The 22675-nt window shown below is 37.0% G+C and overlaps 1 protein-coding gene across 3 annotated transcripts in view; it reads left to right on the forward strand.

Moving 5' to 3' along the window:
• Window positions 1-22675, forward strand: part of LOC125653327 (synapsin-like) — a 95587-nt gene that overhangs the window by 17652 nt on the left and 55260 nt on the right. For all 3 annotated transcript variants that reach the window (XM_048882762.2, XM_048882761.2, XM_056144783.1), the window contains 3 exons: window positions 4211-4302; window positions 4386-4536; window positions 14528-14617. In XM_048882762.2, the coding sequence (XP_048738719.1) occupies window positions 4211-4302; window positions 4386-4536; window positions 14528-14617 (333 nt within the window). The remainder of the gene's footprint in view (window positions 1-4210; window positions 4303-4385; window positions 4537-14527; window positions 14618-22675) is intronic.

Genomic DNA, 22675 nt, shown 5'->3' on the forward strand with positions numbered 1-22675 from the left:
TTCATTATTGTTCAAAATAAAAAGAATAGATTCTAAATATTGCAACTTTTGTCACCCTGAGGAGGAAACAATAGAACATATTTTATGGGAATGTGATTGTTTACAACTATTTCTTGTGAAATTCAAACAATTTTTAGAAGATAAGACTGAGCGACAGATTGCGATTACAAAGAAATCCTTTATTTTAGCTTGTATTGAAAATAATAGTGATATACAAAACACTATCATTTTATTTCTGAAGTATTATGTCTATACTGCAAGATGCACTAAGAAACTTTTAAACTTGCTCGCTGCAATATCACAAATGAGATTATTTTATGAAACACACAAATATATAGCATATAAGAATGGCGAAAAGAAAAAATTTGATACTCAATGGAACAGATGGAACTTACTATTTACTTAAAACATGCCTCTCTCTCTTTTTCTCACTATCTCTCTCCACGCAAATAATCTAATTATATGTACTTTATTATGTATACAAAAATCAATAATAAAAACATATATATATATATATATATATATATATATATATATATATATATATATATACATGTATACATGTATACATACATACATACATATATATATATATATATATATATATATATATATATATATATATATATATATATATAATTTGACTTTACTTGTAACACGCAATTTGATTGGCTGAGCACAGTGAAAAAAATTAGTTTATGTTGTATAATGTAACTTGGTCAATCGTAACTACTCAGCTATTTCCTTATCCGTAAATGAACCTCGTCACACGCTCGTCCTTTTTCGTAAGCGGTAAGAAGACTCGGACGTGGATCGGCGCAAGAATTGCATCAAATCGATGCATTTCTTCGCCTGAAGCGCGCCTGTGGGTGTGCTAAAAGGACCAGAACCGATCCCCCGTATAATGTGTTATTCATATTTTCCCCACAGATTCAGTAACGTCTTGTTCACTATAATACATAAACATATAAGTGGAAATTTATAGTGGTAGAATAACTTGGATATGCATGATATCTTAGATGTATATGAAAGCTTGCGTTTCATAGTGTACACATAGCAACTGACTCTGATGGCGTCGATCGACATACAAGGTTCATTTGCGGTTATGGAAATAACCGAGTAGTTAAGATTGGAACCTCGTATGTGGATCGACGCCATCAGAGTATGTTGTTATGTTTACACAAATTTAACTTGATGTCCCCTTGACAACTCAAACGGTACTGCTTTAAAAAATAAAAAAAAAAAATATATATATATATATATATATATATATATATATATATATATATATATATATATATATATATATTCACTTGGGGGATTGTTTGATCCGTCTATCATGCGTCATGTATTACAAAATACACGAAATGACGTCATCGCATTCTGTGAATTGTTTACATTTTACTGGGTAGGACTTAATAGGTGACAGTGCTGTATATATGTAATGGTTTAAAACTTTTATAAAGTAAAAAAAAACAACGCAAATTTTCTGATGAATGACATTTTATGTGTGATGTCAGGTTTAGATTTATTAAGAGAAAAAAAATCAACTTTCCGGTACTTTCTGTCGGAGCGACTCAAAAGACGATCTTGCACAGAAAACATTAGGTTTATACATACGTATAACCTACACATATCTTCTGTGAACAAAATTCGTTGCAAACACCATCCTGCGTTTTCAAATTTAAATATTAAAATATTCAAGCATTGCAATGTAGTGCAGATTCACATCTGACTAGGATTGATTCAAGTTTTACACGAGAGTATTCATAAACAAGTGAAGATAACGAACAGTGATCAATCTCATTAATCCCATAAAGAATACAAAATTAAGAGGAGACCAAATACAGACTCCTGGACATGCATGGTATCAGGTGTATAGGAGGGGTAAGCCTGCCTCAACTTATAATTGATCATATGCAGAACCAATCATAACTACTCGACTATTTCCGTAATGCAAATGAACCTCCATCTTCGCTAGCCAGTGGGTTTATGATCCGCTCCGCTTCTCTACAAACCCTTGGCAGATTTAGTGCAATTTCTTAGCTTTGAGTGGCGCCCTCTGGTGGATGGTGAAAACAATCCTGTTTGGATTACATCATGCTTATCCAATGAAAATGCGTGTTTCAGCTACTGTTTAAAAGTTGTTTAGAAATGGCTGCACTCAGAGAGTAACGCAATGTGGTATGCAAATCATTCAAAATATTAATAATAAATTTAACTATCTCTTAATTGCATACTTGAAAAAGAAATCATTGAGAATATTATTTAGAAAATAAACTAAAAATAACCTCACGTGTGTAAGGTGAATTCCAAATTGAGGAAAATAGCTCTGACGCAACTGTCTAAATTTGGGATAGATAGAACATAAAAAAAAAACCGAATTACAAGAGATGTTTGATATTAAACTTACGGTACGGTACTGTAGTAAATAAAATGCACTTCTTTACGCAGATACGAGTCTGAACTGCGCACGTGGCATCATTGGTTTCGATATGTATTTGATACACGACCGAGTGACAGTTGTAGGTATTTAAATTCCTTTGTTTTGCACGTTCTCTGATTGAGCAGTGGACTTTCCCTGCGTCCAATCATATGCTAAAAGTTGAAGCTACGAAAATTGCACTAAATCTGCCAAGGGTTTGTAGAGAAGCGGAGCGGATCGTAACCCCTTGGCTAGTGAATATGATGAACCTCGTATGTAGATCCAGTTGCTATGTGTACATAAATGAAACTATGGCGCCACAGTCGTACGTTGCAATATGAAACGCGAGCTTTCAAATGCATCTAAGATATCATAGGCCTACATATCTAAGGTATTCTACCATTATCAATTTCCACTTATATGTTTATGTATTATAGTGAATAAGACGTTAATGATACTAAAACTGAATTTGTGGTGAAAATCTAAATAAACACATCATACAGGGATTTGGACTTCATCCACATGCGCGCTTCCGGCGAAGATACGTATCGATTTGATGCAATCCTTGCGCCGATCCACGTCCGAGTCTTCTTATCGGTTACGGAAAAAGACGTGTGCGTGATCCGATTGAAGAACATCATGCACCAGCATATCGAATTAGTTTTAAAAAATATAAACACCGTATGCAGGTACAAATGAAATATTGCTACACAAATATGGGAAGTTGACGATGAAGAAGCTAAAGTAATTTCGTTAGTCATAAAGTTTTGTTAGTTTGTCGTTGACATCTATGTTCAATGATGAAATACCCAAATATGAAGCAGACATGGAAGACTGTGATTTCTTTTATTTAGAGTTCACTGTGCACTGCATGTATAGGAAAATTAAACACAAATATTTTCAAGACTTGCCGGACTACACGATTGATTGATTGATTGTATCTTGCTTAACATCTCACTCGAGAATTTTTCACTCATATGGAGACGTCACCAAGACCAGTGAAGGGCTTCAAATTTAGGCCTTTGCTTGGCGCTTACGGCCATTGAGCAGTGACGGTTCTTTAGCGTGCCACACCTGCTGTGACACGGGACAGCCATTTTTAAGGTCATCTCTGAGGACCCGTGACGTTCACACCTAATGCCGAGCGTTTGGCGATGGAACTGTCACTACCTGTTTTAACGACTAAGGTATGTCGCGGCCGGGATTCAAACCCCGGCCTTCCACATGCGGGGCGAACGCTCTAACCTCTAGGGCACCGCGGCGGTCCGGACTACATGAATATATATTCTGAATTCAAGGTTTTTTCATGGACCCTAGGATTAGTTTGGGGCTAATGTATAATACGTGAATGTAGGATCTTTACCAGATCTTTAAAACCTTTAAAAAGCCTTCTTCTACAGAACATGAATGCAATATTACTATTATATTAGTCATATTGTATTGATATTGATGCATCCTCATGTTGTGGATTCGGGTTCTGGTAAGTTACAAGGTCAGGTAAACATTTTGGTCCAAGGGCTTTTTATCGTATTTACCTTCACCCAGTAAATTGACCACCATGGCATACTATTATCTAGTAAACGTGGACCGCCATTACGTTTTTCAGTCGTTTCTTCGTGTAGGGAAATTAGTATTGAACTTTAATAGCTTTATGAATAAATATAAAACACTGATTTATACTTGGAAACACGTACCTGTATATCTCACGAAGAGACATCATCAGTGGAAGGGAAATTCCACGCCCTCGTGCAATGCCATCTTTCATAACAATTGTATCTATTGCAGGCAGAATTCAGTGAAATAAACTTAGCATCCTACTCCGACACTGGAACAATGGTAGACATCAAAGTAATCAGGAATGGGACAAAAGTCGTAAGGTAAATAGAGTGCGAAAGTCACACAATTATCTATGTACATGTACCAGTAATTGGGAAAGTTAAAACTCACTGCATATTTACAGGTCTTTTAAACCAGACTTCCTTCTCGTCAGACAGAGTGTACGGGATGCTTGTGAAAATTGGAAAAACATTCTTCTGGGATTTCAGTACGGTGGAATTCCAAGTATCAATTCGTTACATTCTATTTACAACTTTCAGGACAGACCATGGGTGGTAAGCCTTTTTGATAACAGAATATAGAATATCTCAGTAATAGCTCAAATCCACTGATTGTTTTTATATCCTTATCTGTATTTTTATCTGTGTTTTGTGTATTTTATTTTCTACGTGTCTGTTTGAAATATGAAACAAAGGAGACGGGAGACATTGTGTGTTTGTACTTTCTGTCCGTCCGTCTGTCTGTCACAAAATCTTGTGAACACTTCTCCTGTATGGCTTATCTGATAGACTTGAACCTTTGTACAATGTTTCATTACCATTTGTAGATGTGCATATTGTGTGGACAGGAGGGTCCAATTATTTTCCTAAAAGTTATAGTTGATCTAAGAGGGGTGGAGGATGTAAAATAGATTGTGAACACTTCTCCTGTATGGTTTTTCAGTTAGCCTTGAAATTTTGTACAATATTCATTATCATTTATCATGTTCCTATTGTTCTTACCCGGGGATCTTATATTTTCCTACAATACAGTGGATTAGAGAGGAGTGTTATAGGTTTTTTGTCATGTAAAAGGATGTGTTAAGTATCCTACTAGTACTTCAGCATAGCAGTCATTATTATTGTATCACATATAATAATGACATTGGTCACATCGATGTTCAATCTTTTCTCATCTTTTTCTTCAATGCACAAAGTGCACATAATGTCTATATCCCTGCTCTTACTTTTTCCTTCATACCATGCAGTACATTAAGGGGAGGAGGGTGTCATTTGGAGTACTTTCAGTTTGTGGAGCTGGGTAGACATTTGATTTTAACAAAAACATATTTACATTTGTTTGCTTTCCACAAACGAGTAACTGCATATTTCATCAGACAGATGACCGATTGAGGTAATTCTATCCGCATGAAAGGTTAAGATAACGAACAGAGATCAATCTCATAACTCCTATAAGCAATACAAAGTAGAGAGTTGGGCAAACACGGACCCCTGTATATAACAGAGGTGGGATCAGGTGTCTAGGAGGATTAAGCATCCCCTGTCAACCGATCACACGCCGTGAGCCCTATATCTTGATCAGGTAAACGGATTTATCCGTAGTCAAAATTAATATGCCAAGAACGGCCTAACAATCGGTATGAAACACGTCAGACAGCATTTGACCCAATGGCAGGTTGTATTGGCAAACTAGATTGCTATAATAACCACAGAATTTGCAAAATGCTGACTTTAAACGAGACTATTGAAACCCCTGCACCATCAACTTGTTTGTCGGTAGCCTGCCTCGATTTAAAAACTGATCATACGCGTATCGAATAAGTTGAGAGATATAAACACCATATGCAGGTGATAATGCAATGTGATGTCATATGTTTTTGCAAAATCTTTATTCAAACTCAAACAAAGTATGGAGACTTATTTTTTTGGCTCAGTTCTTTTTTCTTCTTTCGCGCAGTTGAACTTGTTCAGAGCGAATCTCGGAAATGGTACAAGCTCACAATATTTTATTGTATGGTAGGCATGTGTTTATCGATTGATCCTAAAGATTCAAGTTTTCGATATGTGGGAGGGAAAGTATATTTTTGGGGTATGAAATGGGGTAGGGTTTCAAATTTTTACCATAACAGTGGGGAAATTGTAAAACAAACTTTTTAATGCCTCAGACTTTTACATTGTCTGTTGTCAATGATTTGGTATATAGGGTTAGTTGAGGATGGCGAATAAAACCGTGATCTTGAATTTTTCTTGAATTTTCCGCCAATTTCAAAATTGTATCTAAAATCAATATCGGCCCAAAATGCATGTAGAATAACTAAATATCATAATTATGCCCTTGGCAACGCACCCACGCAACGAAGTTGCGGAGGTATATAATATTTTTGACCAGTCCGTCAGTCAGTCAGTCCGTCAGTCCCTTTCTTGTCAACTCAACTCCTCTGTGACTGCTCAACAGAATACCGTGAAACTTTATAGTTAATAAGGACACACTATGTAGATGTGCATATTCCCAGGAAATTCTGATTCAATAATTTTTCTGGGAGTTATGCCCCTTTTGAACTTAGAATTTTGAACCCGTGTGTACTGTCCTTGCAGTAATGCATAACATTGCCATTCATTTTGTGAGGCATTGTCAAGCAATGTTGGAGCTTGGGGTATTTGAGCTTGCTCACTTTTTTCTTTCATTTCACATGTATTTAATTTATTAAATGTACAGTAGAGTGTCTAAGTATAGGTTCGATAGCTTAATCAAAGCCAACCCTACCCCTTAAATTTTGAAAGGAAAATCATATATTCAAGTTAGGTATTTTGAATATATTTCCGGTAGCAAAATTTTCTTGAACAAAATCAACACTACTACATTTATGTATGTGTCAAGAAGGGTTACACATAAAATTGGTCCATGTTGCCATGGAAACGAATGATTCTGCTATTAATCCTACAAAGTCGTGGTTGAATTTAATCTAATTTGATTTATCTTTAGATAATTAAGAAAACAAATGTTGTTACAATATCGACATTCCCCAGTTGCCATGACAACATGATTATCAAAAATGTTCATACCAAATGTTACAAAATGTTGTTTACTTTTATTTTGGGGTATTGATATTTTTTCTACATTAATTATTTTATCAATTTCTATAAAATATTTACAAAAAAACCCTTATAATTATAAATTTAAAATGTACATATACTATTGTTACTATGATTTCAAAACAGCAAATTAACCTAAAGATACGTGAGGCGTATTTTTTCTATCTCCTAAATACAAAGAGTTCCTGAATATAATTATGAAAACACATCTTTTACATTTTACGTTTACATCATATACTGTGGAATCATTAGAATTCGTGGTGGCTCAATTTTCGTGGAATTCGTGGGTACCCCTCACCCACGAATTTACATCCTCAACGAATAAAGAATCATAATTACATTCCATAGTTATCTTTCTTACAAATATATAAGTCCACGAAATTACGTCCCCACGAACCCGTAAAAATCAGTAATCCACGAAAATTGGTCCCCACGAATTTAAATGATTCTACAGTAATTAGATAACATAGGACAGCTATGGCGTTCCATAAAAATTGGTTCTAAACAATCCAGCAAATTGTATCATGCATTTTATATGCCAATATAGTCCGAAATATCTGACATTTTCCTGACTTTTTTATGATTTTGATATTTACCGTGGCAGGAAAACACCATTACGTAAACTGGAAATTTCGTCGCCTACACCTGGAGGCGGCATTCTCGGGTCGATTTTAAATACTTGCGAGCCAAATTCAATGTTAACCTCATAACTGATCAATAAATCGATGCTTCTTTTACTTACTAATATTGATTAAAAGAAAATATCACTCCAAAATTCGATAAAAGCACACAATTGTAGTCAACCGAATGTTCGCTGTCATTTGAGCAAACGAGTCACGTGACTCAAAACAGAACTCTACAGTTTGTTAAAAATGTTTTCTGTTTATGTGATGAAAGAACCCATGGAATCGATATTAGTAAATACAAGAAACATCGTTTTATCAATTAGTTGTGAGTTTAACATTGAGTCAATATCTTCGTGGTCTTTGGTGATCAGGTCTTCCAACAGTCTGTTGGAATTCCCATGGGCAGAAATTGTGCTCCTTTGTTAGCTGACCTGTTTCCATATTCATATGAAGCAGATTTTTTTTAAAAACTTGCTGTGTCCTTCAATTCGACATTTAGATATATCGACGACGTTTTGTCTATTAACGATGATAACTTTCATTCATATGTCGATTCGATATATCCCTGTGAGCTCGAAATAAAGGACACCACAGAGTCGTCCACTTCTGCTTCATACTTAGATATTATATTGAAAGTAGACATTAGCGGCAAACTGACAACTCAACTGTATGACAAACGGGATGATTTCAGCTTCTCCATCATCAACTTCCCATATTTATGTAGCAAAATTCCATTATCTCCTGCATATGGTATTTATATCTCTCAACTGATTCGATACGCAAGAGCTTGTTCTGCGTATGGTCAGTTTTTAAATCGATGCAAGCTACTGACAAACAAGTTGATGCTGCAGGGGTTTCAACAGTGTTGATTAAAGTCAGCATTTTGCAAATATTATGGTCGTTATAACGATCTAGTTCGTCAATACAACCTATCATTGGGTCAAATGCTGTCTGACGTGTTTCATACCGATTGTTAGACCGATCTTGGTACACTGATTTTGTCTACGGATAAATCCGTTTACCTGATCAGGATATAGGGCTCACGGCGACCGGTCGACAGGGAATGCTTACTCCTCCTAAACACCTGATACAACCTATGGTGTGTTCAGGGGTCCGTGTTTGCCGAGCTATCTATTTTGTATTGCTTATATGAGATTGATCACTGTTCGTTATATTCACCTTTCATTGAATTAGGCTCGGAAGTATTTAAAATCGGCTCGAGAATGCCGCCTACAGCTGGAGGCGGCGAAATTTCCAGTTTACCTAATGGCGCCGTTCTGAGGCGTCGGATATTTCGGAATAATGCCAAGACTGTGCAAATGTTTTGAAAAATCGTCATTTTTGATTTTTTCGTTCCGCGTACCCTTACCTTTTTGCATCTGACAGATCCATTCATGAAAGAATTCATATACTACACATCAAAATTTTTCTCATTTACCTTTCTGTCGAACGACATATAATATGATCGTGTAGCATAATTCATTAGTCTGTAAGACAGAAAAATGATAGCCCCCTCCTATTTGAGAAATAGGGTAAAATTTGTAGATTTGCATAATATGGCAGAAAGGTTATTCTATGGCAATTATATCGACGCTAAAGTGGTAATCAAAGTATGATATGCACAGCTAACACAAATAAGGACATGCGAGTTTACATATAATACTCATAGGGTTATGTATTATTAACTTGGTACCATGTGAGACTGTATAAGCAACGGCTTTAAATCAAGATTTTACAGTGTAGCTGGTCTGACTTTGTATGTATGTGGATTTTTATTAATGTGGGTTTATATTGGGACATAGAGTCGAAACTGGAATTCAAAACCTTTGCCGATATAGATTGGCTCCTCTTTCGTTAATTGCTGGTGCGTGAAGTCAACTTTGAAGACGTACTTAGACATGAGCTGTCAGCAATACCTCCGGCGTTCTTCTTTATTTTAGGCCACCTGAGGAAACTTAGGAGACCTGTTACAATTGGTTCTTGTCCATGGTCGTTCGTCGTGCGCTAACAATTGAACATTTTAACTTCTTCTTGATAACTACCATTTCAGTTCTTTTCAAATTTGGTATGAAGCATCTTTAGGACAAGGGGGACTTAAGTTTTAAATTTCAGGACTCCCGCACCCCTGGGGCCTTAGGGGCTGGGCAAAAATTGACCAATTTTAAAAAATCTTCCTCTAAGAACCATACATGTGTACGAAAAATTAAATGCATATGATTGTAGAGCAGGAAGACCTCTACCATAATTGTAAATTTCATGATCCCCGGGGTAGAGGTTCTGACCTCAGGTGTATAGTGTTTATATGTAAAAGACTTAAATACCATCTTCTTTAGTGCTATTGAAACTAATTGGATATTTAGAAAGAACAGGTAGTCCTTTACCAAAATTGTAAATTTGATGATCCCAGCGGTAGGGGTTTTGGTATTAGGATGAGGCCAAAATGGTCAGTTATTAAATGTGTGAACAATAGAACATTTTAACTTCTTCATGATAACTACCATTCTAATTCCTTTCTTTGGTATGAAGCAACTTTGGGACAAGGAGGATTTAAATCGTAAATTTCAGGACTCATGGGGCATTAGGGGCAGGGCAAAAACTGCCAAAAAATTGACCAATTTTCAAAAATCTTCTCCAAAAACTGCATACATGTAAAACTTATACGGTACCAATTTTGATGCACCAGATGCGCATTTCGACAAATAATGTCTCTTCGGTGATGCTCAACCGAAATGTTTGAAATCCAAAATAACAATGAAGTTTTAGAGCTATTATAGCCAAAAACAGCGTGCCAAAAAAAGTGGAGTCAAATTCGTCTAAGGATAAGAGCTATGCTATATGTATCTGTAAGAAAACTTAATGCATAGTGATCATATAGGACAAGAAAGCATCCACTGAAATCCCCAGGGCAGAGGTTCTGATTCCAGGGCAGGGTCAAACTTTGTATATATAACTTGAATTGATACTTTATGTTCTTCGTTTCACTCATATTTTTATAACATGTATTTAAAAGAAATATAACAAAACTAAATATAGAGTGTGTTGAGCGCCTATCAACCAGTTTATTCGCTGTATTATATACAAAGATCATGCTACTTTAATAGCGAAGAAATGGAAGTAGACACCATGAGAAGTAGGTCAAATACAAACTACAAAATATAATGTATATCAATAATACGGTGTAAATATAAATGTCCCTTTTAAGATGCACACACAAAATAAAAATAAAAACGTGTTCCAACTGGTTGATTGCTCGTCGATGACCAATTTACCTTGACCAGAACCTTATATACCTGGACCAAATAATCATCATACATTTCCGCGTATTAAAATAGTTCATATACTACAATACAACTTATAGAAAATTATTTATGTTCTTCTTCGTTTCACTCATCCGAACACAACGTATTTCTATAATAAGTATTTCAAAGAAATATAACAAAACTAACCATTATCCTTCAGAATAATACAATCAATTTCATTGGCTGAGGGCTGGTCACGTGGAGGGAGACAAATTCGTGATGTCTCCCTCACGCATAGGGTGACAACTGTGTTGGAACATTAACGGTCACAAATAACAATCGAGAGGAAAAATCTTTCCATTCTAATGCAATCAGGTCTGAGTAGGCAAAGGCGCCCTCGGGTGATAACCCTACTAAGATCTGATAATTTGTGGTGTCTGCCTAAACAGTCCATAATTGTATATTATTATATACTTTCAATTTCATCTCTTCTTTTTTCTATAAAAGTTTGCGGACATATATCACACGATATATGCCCGGAAACATTCCGGCCCGCAAACATTACGTCACAATCAAATTTCTACGTCCTTAATTTTCAAATTTTTCGTGTTTTTCATCTTTTACTCAGTTAAACCGATAAAGTTATTGTTAAAAATAAAATTATTGTTAGTTTCTAAATGAAATTGAAAGTATATAATAAAAAGGTTATAGACTTTGTATGGGAAATATGACGACCTCGTTTTTTGTCGCGGACGGACCTCGCAAGCTCGGTCCGTCTACGCGCCAAAAAACTCGGTCGTCATATTTTCCCATACAAGGTCTATAAACTATAATTATATAATTATGATTATATTTGACGTTTATATACCACGGTCAAGTGATAATAACCAATTGTAGGGCAAAGTTGACATCGATACAAATGGTGTTTTGCTAGCAGACGATCTATAAAGAGCTATGCGCTGTCCCACGATGACGATCCAAGTCACTATTGGTGCTTAGTACCTGGGTATAAATTAGATGGAAGGGAAAAGGTGCATTTAGACGCGTATCATTGGATGCAAGGCGTGCAGTTTTACCGATATCCGCAAGATATTCCCTAGATTTATTTCCGTCGCCAACTCGCATATTTTAATCAAATGCATTTTCCTATAATAATGGCTACTGCAGCTATTCCTTTCTTTCAAAGATAGCATTTAAATGCAGGAATTTGATACCAAGATAGAAGAATTCTATGCTTGTTTACTTAGTTGTTATTGTAATCCGGAAGTGACATGCCATACAAATTACGTTCAACACGCGATAAAAGTCAGAGTGGATCCGTATCTCGAAAGTCCCGTATTGATACGGTCCAGAAATCAATCAATGCCCCATCAAGGCATGGTCATAATGCCCCATCAAGGATAAATCACAATGCCCCATCAAGGCTACTTCACAATGCCCCATCAAGGATAATTTGCATTGCCCCATCAAGGCTAATTCGTAATGTCCCATCAAGGTTAAATCACAATATCATATCAAGACATGCGCAAAGAAGTTATATGATGTCAAGGTCGCTATAATTACGTATATATTGTCGCATAGATATTCATGAGAAACACTTCAAAAAATCTGAAAGTCAATGCAAAGTACTAATACCGAGCGAAGCTCGGACGGGCCGAAGGCCCGTCCGCGAAGCAAGGCTCTAAAGGTAACACGTATGTAAAAGAAAAAAGTCAAATTCAGCCAAAGAAAAAGAGATAATCTCTATATACGTTCACTGAAATTTTCGTGATCCATATGGGCGCCGCCATTTATTTTTTCATTACCTGCTTCAACAGTTATTCGTAATTTATTTTGAATGCCAATAATAGAAGACTCTGACGTGAAATTCGTAATTTAAACACTCAGTTTGTTCAAAGTAAATAGTATTATTATCATTATAACAGGTTTTAGCAAATAATTACATATAAAACCGTAATACGACTAAATAGATGAACGAGTTCATGATTTTCTTTGAATAAGAATATACGATAAAATTACTGTTACTTTTTTACCATTTTGAATTTATTGGTTAATTTTGTTTAGTTTTATAACGACCTTTTTCATTGCATACGGAATGTATTATTGTTGTAAAAATAATTGTTTGCTTTGAAAAAGAGAAAAAAGTCGAGGCTAAATGTGACGTCACAATGCACAGTTTACGTCGCCTTGCGTTTTATTTCCCGCGCCCAATGGATAGGCGGATCCTGTAAAACTGTTCTCCCCATATAAACCCCTTTAATATTGAGATCTTACTGGGTTATCAACGCAAGGAAAATTTCATTAAAAATATATATTTTTAAATGAATCATAATCTACCGTACTTAACGGAATTATGATTACCACTTGGGACACTCCAATGACCATTACATGCTGCAGCTTCGCTCGGTCCAACGGTCACACCGTATACATATTACATTATTCTAAAACTGTGGTTCAGTAAACACGCTCTCGGCTTGAGAACTTTTATTTAAAAAGAAAAGTGGTGAGGCTGAATGATATTCCAGCTAATCCTTCACAAAATCTCGGAAGTCTCCGGAAAATGACTGAACCAGCATAGGTGAAAAAAAAAGAAATGCGGACTGCCACTATCATCCTGATATGCCTGAGCAAAATCACACCCATATTTATCGGCAATACCATTTTTTCCGTTTTGTTTAATTAAAAAATATAATTCAAAACATTAACTACCAAATCAACATTTGTACTGTTGAGCAAATTTATAGTCTATACTACAATACAACCTATAGAAAATTATAAATTGAAACTAGATGGATATTTAGAAGGAGTAGGTAGTCCTTGACCAAAAATTGTAACTTTCATGATTCTAGGGGAAAGGGGTTTGGTTTTAGAGTGGAGCCAAATCTTTAAAGTGATTATTGTCTTTATCATTTGAAGGACTTCTGTAAGTTTACTGATACAGTATAAAAACTAAATGCATATTCAGGAAAATCAGAAAAGTGAATTTTGCAACCCCAGGGTTTTGACTTTAGGGTGGGTCCAAATTAGTGATATCGTTTAATGATAATACATATATCACACCATATAAAGCCTTTCATCAGTATATGCACTTTTGAGGGCATTGAAGTTTCAAGAACATTTATTGTTTATGATGTTGCTGAATATTAAAATTCAGCTTAGATATTCAGAACAATAGTTTTTTTCTAGATCTTTAGCACTTTTAACTAGTACTCAGGACTGGGTTGCTCAAAACCTTGGTTAAAAACCACTGGTTAAATTTACTATCCACTGGGTAACTAACCACTGGTCAAAATTTTGTTGCTCAAAGTGAGTTCAGCACTAACCAACGATTAAGTACATTTAACCAATGGCCAGTGGTTAGTATCCCATAATTCAACAATGGTCGTCTGAACATGTAAACAATAATGGTTGCTGCAAATGTTAATGAAGCGGACAGAGAACTTTTCACTTAATGAGACAATATTCTTAGTTGTACAAGTTATATTCTGAAGTCAACCGAGGCCGTAAAATCGAAAAGGAATACAGGGGGGGGGGGGGGGAGACAAAACGATTGTATATTCTTCACCTCTTCATCCCTTGTTCTTTCAGTTTGCTCAGATGATACGTATACAGAAGAAGCTCGGAAACGAGAACTTTCCATTGATAGAGCAGGCTTACTACCCAAACCATCGTGAAATGGTAAGACTGAAATGGACACGTTAAATGTACAAGTTAGATCTTCCCCACACATCCTCCCAGTCACCAACTGGTGACACTTACCTTTCATACAGTCGAAATTTTACTTATTTGCTCCATGTATTTGAGATCTATATATGTTAAAGCATGATTCAATCAAAATGTGCACACACTACCTGGTCAGTAACTTTCACCATGCATGTCCGTCAATCGTCTCAATATATACATACAGTATACTTTTTAAATTATTCATTAATAACTATATATATATATATATATATATATATATATATATATATATATATATATATATCGAAATTTTAAGTAATGTCCATTCAAAATTAAGCACACATGCATGCACAAATTCAGTGATTTTGACAATACCAGTGAGTGAAGCGTCTTAATATGTACCTTTATTATATACCCATCAATGTATCGTTCTCTGATACTGTGGATTTCATAGCGTGTGATCCGGTTTTCCAGATCACCACACTGTGGTTTTCTGATTCCGTATCAGTATCCTCTGAAACTGATGCCGTCACAATGACGTCACAATGCAACAACGCAACGTTATTTGTGGAAAATATGGACCGCGTCACAAACGAAACTGCGTACACAAAACATAATTTCATGGTATGTCTGTGTTTTTGATAATTTGGATTGCATTTAGTATCTTATAAATGTGGATTTAAAAGGCAGAATGGGGTATATAATAAATTTATCATTACTACAGTAACTTGATCCGAAGAGTTGGATCACGTCTCGTTGACAGGCGCGGATCATCAGATCAAACTCGACGCTTCGCGTCTCGTGTGATCTGATGATCCACGCCTGTCAACTCGACGTGATCCGACTCTTCGGATCAAGTTACTGTAGTAATAATATATATGTATCACAACTTTCAGACCATTTTATTACGAAAGATATTGGTTATAGTTGTAAAAATATATACATGTATAACAACATTTCAATGAAAAACGAGGAACCTACAATGAGTCCAAAATATGAAGTCCAAAACACAGATGCTCCCGGATTACAACAAAGTGGAACTGCAAGACATTGTAGTTTATTGAAAATTTCCAAAACTAGTCAATGGTTAATGTCAAGGTCACAAGGTCAACAAACATAGTATCGGCGGAAAGGTCTTCTCACAAGAAATGCACATGCTAAATATAAAAGCAGCACCTCTTACGATTTGAAAGATGTGGCTTACATTCAAATTTTCTAAAAGTAGGTCAAATGTTAAGGGTACCAGGTCAAAGATTTTGGTGTCAATGGAAAGGTCTTGCCACAAGGAATACACAGCCCAGATATGAAAGGTCTACCTCTTATGGTGTAAAAAAAATGTCAAATCGACACTTCTAAATATCGAATTACGTGATCACACATTAATTTATTTTGGAGTAATGATTCAGGTCTATTTTCATTTCACAAGGGGTGGGGATAAGTAATATAACGGGCCTAGATAGGCCGTTCAGCTGAGTGCACTTTTGAGGTCAATGAAGTGTACTGAGCTTGGAGAGCACTATGACGTCATAATAAGAGCTGAGGCAGGAAGCGCGTGTCGAGCTAAGACGAAAAGCGCGTGTCGAGCTAGGGCGAGAAGCGCGTGCCGAGGTAGGGCGGGAAGCGCGTGTCGAGGTAGGGCGGGAAGCGTGTGACGAGCTAGGGTTGCGCTGTGCCGAGCTAGGACACTATGAACTGGCAATCGTAACTGCTCGGCTATTCCCGTAACCGCAAATGAACCTCGTATGTGGATCGACGCCATCAGAGTTGGTTGCTACGTATACATAAACGTAACTATGACGTCACAGTCGTACGTTGCACTTTCAAACGTGAGCTTTCAAATGCATCTAAGATATTATACACATCTAAGGTATTGTACCACTATCAATTTCCACTTACATGTTTATGTATTAGAGTGAATAAGACGTTAATGATACCAAAACTGAATCTGTGGTGAAAATATAAATAACATATTATTTAGGGAATTGGTTCTGGCCTTTTAACACTCATTCACGGGCGCGCTTCCGGCGAAGAAAGGCATCGATTTGATGCAATTCTTGCGCCGATCCACGTCCGAGTCTTCTTACCGGTTACGGAAAAGGACGAGCGCGTGATCCGATTGTATGAACTGGGAGAGCACTATGACATCATAATAGGAGTAAAAGCGGGAAGAGCTTATCGAGCTAGGGGAATAAGTCGCTATGACGTAACAGCAGGGTGAAAGTCGAGGTCTAGAGAGAGCAGTATTAAAAATCCTCAGTGTTTTAATCCTTAAGAATCCTCAGTGTATTAATCCTTTAAAATCCTCAGTGTTTTAATCCTCGGTGTTAAGATGTGTTTAAAATTAATAAAATGACGCATGATTTAAGTTTAACTCTGTTTCTCTTTCGCTGCTCGTTTTCTTATGGGGTTCTCCCATGATCAATTTCTTAGGGAGTGGTGGGTTCCACCTCTCTGAAGGCGCGTACTCTCTTGTTACCGGATGTTTTGTCCCGGTTACTTCACCAATCAGAGCAAACAATTCTTCCTCATTCCTTGGACAGTCGCTGATCCAATGGCCTAATTTCCCACACTTGTAACAGGGGTTCTTTTACCTGAGTTTTCTTGACTTTCTGAGGACAATCTGGTGACCAATGCCCCTTTTCCCCACACATGTAGCAGGGGTTGGTGACTAGTTCCTTCCTAGGTCTAGTTGTGAAGTCCTTATGGGGTCGGCCTCCTGCTATAATTCTTCGATTTTTTTTTTAATTAGGATCCCCTAGTGATTGGCGATCTCATCACTGAGGACGTTGATTCTGTTCACAATGCCGTCCAAAGTGGTTGAGATTATGGCAAAATCTTCCTTCGTCATGGTATTATTGTACAGTTCCGTTGCATACTGTGTTTCAGTGGGCAGATTGTATACCCCAGACACTAATCCCGAAGCGTTCTGTGTCTCGGGGATATAGAAGCTTAATACAGGGTCCGTTTGATTCTGGCTAGGCAGGAAATAAGAGATCTGGGCCATCTTCACTTGATAAGCAATGTAGGCTTGCTGTCGCTGCTCTTCATTTAGGTAGTCTTTCTGTGGCGCTATCTGTTTCTGTACCAGCTGTTCTACTTTCTTCTGAGCTTTGTCGACAAATTCTAGTTGTTTCTGAGCCATGTCTTCTGGAAGGTGACTGCAGGCAGAATGAGGTCTGGCACTTGGGGTCCACTTTTATAGCCAATCTCGGGAGTATTATGCAAGAATATCAGCGCGTGCTAGTGCAGTGCTTGCATAATCTTTTCTGGAAAAACCTGTCACGTCATGGAAAAATTCTGTTCTAGAACACTGTTTCTAGAGTATGATACAAGAAGGGTAGCGCGTGCTAGTGCACTGTATGGAACTTGATATTTAAAATAGCCCTTAAAAGGGTTGTTTTTGTGTTTTAGTAACTCTGAAAGGAGCTGTTTTGTTTTCATTTTAATCTCTCTGGCCAAATCATATGGGCAATCTGCATCGTAAAAGTTAAAGGCGTGATCTTCTGAGGTAAAGGCATTTTCTAATTTTCGAGCTCTGCTACCTTGAAAATTCATCACAGAGACTGTTTCCACAAAAACTGCCTATGTACACCTCCTCTGTTACGGCGTTTGTTCAATCTGATGAATCCAGATACTTTTTGAGTTCCGTTAGACAGCGTGTAAAACTGGAAAATCATAAACTGTAGTACAGTTATGTTCTGGTAGGAATCAGACAAATCTTACTCAATCTCCGTTTCCTGTGGTTGTAAAACATTCAAAACACCATTTTTTAGATCGTCTCGTGTGATTTCTCTTGCGACATTTATCGATCAAATTTTCCCATACGTTTTCGTCCATGACTAACCGTGTAATGCTAGATAATGTTAGCGGGTGTTAGTGCACTACAATGAACTCTTGCATAATCTTTTCTTGAAAAACCGGTTCAAGAACGTTGTGTCTCGCAGTGTACTAAATGAACTAGCATCTTTTTCTAGGAAAAAACCTACTGCATTCTCTGTGTACTCGGGACCATGACCTTTTCCCCTATAAAAGTATAAATTCTCGTTTTCTCATCTGATGTATTCACTATGGGTGGAACTTCTAACACACAGTTGGATGGTTATGCGTATATCAAGGAATGTATTCAGATTGCTAAGCATTTGAAAAGTTATAAAGATGCTAAATTTTATATCAGCTCAGCTTTACCTGAGATAGCCAATTTTGGAAGTTTTCAGCAGCTTTGTAAATCATTGACACAAGATACAAATTCCGGACGATTGACAATGACTCCATTCCTTCTCTATTTATACTCATACCACATTGCACATTTTCATATTTTATTGAACATTCAACTAGCAATTCAACATACAATTTTGCATAATGTCAATGAAAGTTGGAGATAAGGAACAGTGATTAATCTCATAACTCGTATAAGCAATACAAAATAGAGACACTGACCCCTGGACATACCATAGGGGAGATCAGGTGACTAGGAAGAGTAAGCATCCCCTGTCGACCGGTCATGCCCGTCGTGAACCCTATACCTTGATAAGGCAAACGGAGTTATCCGTAGTCAAAATTAGTGTGCCAAGAACAGCCTAACAATTGGTATGAAACAAGTCAGACAGCATTTGACCCAATGACAGGTTGTATTGGTAAACTAGATTTTTAAAACGATCATAGAATTTGCGAAATGCTGACTTTAAACGAGACTGTTGAAACTCCTGCACCATCAACTTGTTTGTCAGTAGCCTGCCTCGATTTAAAAACTGATCATACGCAGAACAAGCTCTTGCATATCGATTCAGTTGAGAGATATAAACCATATGCAGTTGATAATGGAATATTGCTACTTGAATATGGGAAGTTGACGACGGAGAAGCTGAAATCATCTCGTTTATCATAAAGTTGAGTTGTTAGTTTTCCGTTAATAATGTCATTCTTTTTTATCTAAATCTCCTCCTTTTGCCAAGGATTATCCCAACAATACAGTTTTCGTCTCTCCCCTAAGGGTCGTCGCACCACCAGATAGTATCAGGTTCCCCAACAATCCGCCACATCACACCCCTCCTGTAATATGTCTTTGAAATGTCGCAGACAGTCCTTGGGGTTGTCAAACCAAGGACTATCAATCAATGTCCAATCCTGTTTGTGTTTTTCACTTTCACTTTCCAACGAAAATCTCGATGCTTGGTGTTCATGATAAAGGATAACCATCCATTAGGTATCAGTATACGTTTGTACAAATACACGGGTTGATCCGATTTATGTTGTTTACAATGCCCCAAACACATATTTTTAACCGAAATCATTCAGTGCCCTCTGTTTCCATGCATACTGTATGTTAGCCATTGTGAACTGATGGGTCTGGAGAAGATCGTTCTTGTTTTATACTCTGGCTCGCTAAAGTCATTTGTGGACTAGGCATGACGTATCCTACGACAGAACTTAATGTGACCATCCAAAAATCAACATCACGACCGAAGTAATAATGATAGTTAAACACAGGAAGAATTGTGCAAAATACACAATTTCCGCTCGAGGGATTTTTCACCCAAGAATTTTCATTGTACTGTCATTGCAGAATGAGATTCGCTTGCGAAATCCATGAGTCAAAACTAGGGAGATATCCTTTCCAACGCACTTTGACTTCTGAAATGACTTTTCCTCACGTCGCTTTTTATACCTTAAAATCTCCACTTCGTAAACATCGTCTCTTTTAATCACTGATTGTAATTCTCCCTTCTGATTCTTCTCCATGGTGGTCTTTAATTCGATATACGTTTCGTCCTGGAACTTTTCTGGAGATGGTAAGCAATTCTGTAGTCCAATTAAGTAAATAGCCTTTTTCAGATGTATTCTTCGTTTACTGATCCGTAACTATTTCCCGCTTGTAATGAAGTGGTAGATGGTTTACCCTGTTTTCCGTACAAGGTTTTCCATACTTTCAATACATTCTTAGCATTGATTTGAGCAGGAGCTCTCTGGATACTGCGATGATATGCATGATTGTACCAGATCGGGTAAGACATCCACATACCGTCGTGTTTTACGACGTGCTTTAAGCGTGCGTTGAAAGCATTCCAGAATATTGACTTTGGTTTCGGCATTACGCTTGGTAAGGAAATGAATGGCTTTGAATGCTTGAAGAAATTCTTTATTCTTGAATTCTCTCCCTTGATCCGATTGAATGCGAAAGGGCTGACTAATACCATTTTACTACTCTAGTGGGATATCTGCAAATTTGTTAATACCAAAAATGAAGTCAATCCTCCTTTATGATTGAGTAAAGCTCGTCATTTTTTCACGGGTTGCGGCTGCATCATGCGTCTTAAATGTGTTTCTTAGGACCTAGTTGTCGCTTCTGAGCGGGAGTGAGAGGAATCACCCTTTTTTATATATTGTGCACGATCTCACAAATCTTTAAAATGCAGTCATTGAACAATACTTTAACACCCCTCTCTTTAATTTGGATTAATAATGAGAGGTGGCTAAGGTTTGGAAGATGGTAAATGAGGTCTTAATTGGAATTCACACTTCTTCGTATGAGCTATAGTGCAATAATGAAGGTTTGTGCACATTCCTCCTCCTTTTCATAGTTTTAAGCTGCAGGGTGTAAGGGGTTGAAACACCCCTGATAAATGATGAGTTTCGGAACTTCCTGAGGTGTTTTCTTAGGAACGTTCTTTTTTCTTTTCTTAGTAGTGTTAAGAGGGAAGCGGGTAACGCCCGTTTTCTTTCACCACATTCACGGCACTACGCAGACGTCTTTTACGTTTTTGTCCTGTTTCCCTTTTGAACAAATGACATATGATGGTACCTCCTAAAAACCAGCTCCGTCCCGTTTCAAAATAACCTTTTTACGATATCCCTCATTCGCATTCAAGTCATGACGATGTGTTTGAATGAAATGCCCCGTGAGTTTATTCACGGGTAAGATCCCTTGTAATGAATTCTTAGTCTCCATGGCAAACCAATTGAGTAATCCTTTACGTCCTAATTCGGTGAGATGGGCTTGTTGAACAGGATCCCGTTCTCGTTGTAAACGTCTTAACATTTTCACTAATTTACTCTTGGCTGGTAAAGGTTGTCCATGAAATTGAATGAATAGTCATGAGGACTCATTATTTATACTCTCGGTGGCATGTGCACCGCTAAGGTAGAAAAGAGTTGACTTTTTAATCTTAATTCGTCGACTATCTGAGGACTTAAATCTACCTGCAGGGCTCGAAATTAATATATGCCCGTCACTCCGTGACTGGTTAAAAGTCTGGCTGACTGACTGACATTTGTTTTAGTCAGTCCGATGAGACTGACCAGTTAATTTTCTAAAGCATCATTTTGTACACACATTTGGCATGCTTCGATCTGTAGACCTATCAGACAAATCCGAGTTGTAAATATAAATCCCACATTTAAGTGTTACAATATTGTTCAAGACATATTGATCTAAAGATCTAAATTTCATTTTAATAACATTAATGAAATGTGTTTAATTATTTCTAGAAAACTCTGTTGGACTAGTAAATTTTTCAGCGGACTGGTTGAAATTATACCCCATCAGTCCGGCTGGACTGGTGACATAAAAGTTAGCTTCAAGCCCTGACCTGTAAATACCCGTGAGAAATACTGGTGGATTCATCATACGCCGGTAGTAAATGAGGCATTTGTAATTGCCGACTTAACACCCCAATCTGAGATTTATCTCTAGGATTTTTATACAACACGAGATGGGCATTCAGACTTATGGTGCGATGTTGCACAGCACGATCCAACAGATTTTGTGTGATATATATAACACTAGTATTTCGATTATACGCTTTGCGCGTAAACCAATCTACAATAGATTCTATGGCCTCTCATCATATCATCAAAAATGAATAATTGCCGAGTACTGAGATCGGCTACTAATTTATCATCGTCTTGAGGAATGTTGTAAATAAATGTTACGGACTCTCGTAATTATTCGTAAGTCGGTTGCCATTCTCGATAACACCATACTATTTTTTTCTGTAGGGGGTGATATCCATTGCGTATTTTTACCAGTTGTTTCACAAATTTCGTTTTACCCGA

This window comes from Ostrea edulis, chromosome 7 (assembly GCF_947568905.1).
Source record: "Ostrea edulis chromosome 7, xbOstEdul1.1, whole genome shotgun sequence".
In the NCBI taxonomy this organism is placed as follows: domain Eukaryota; kingdom Metazoa; phylum Mollusca; class Bivalvia; order Ostreida; family Ostreidae; genus Ostrea; species Ostrea edulis.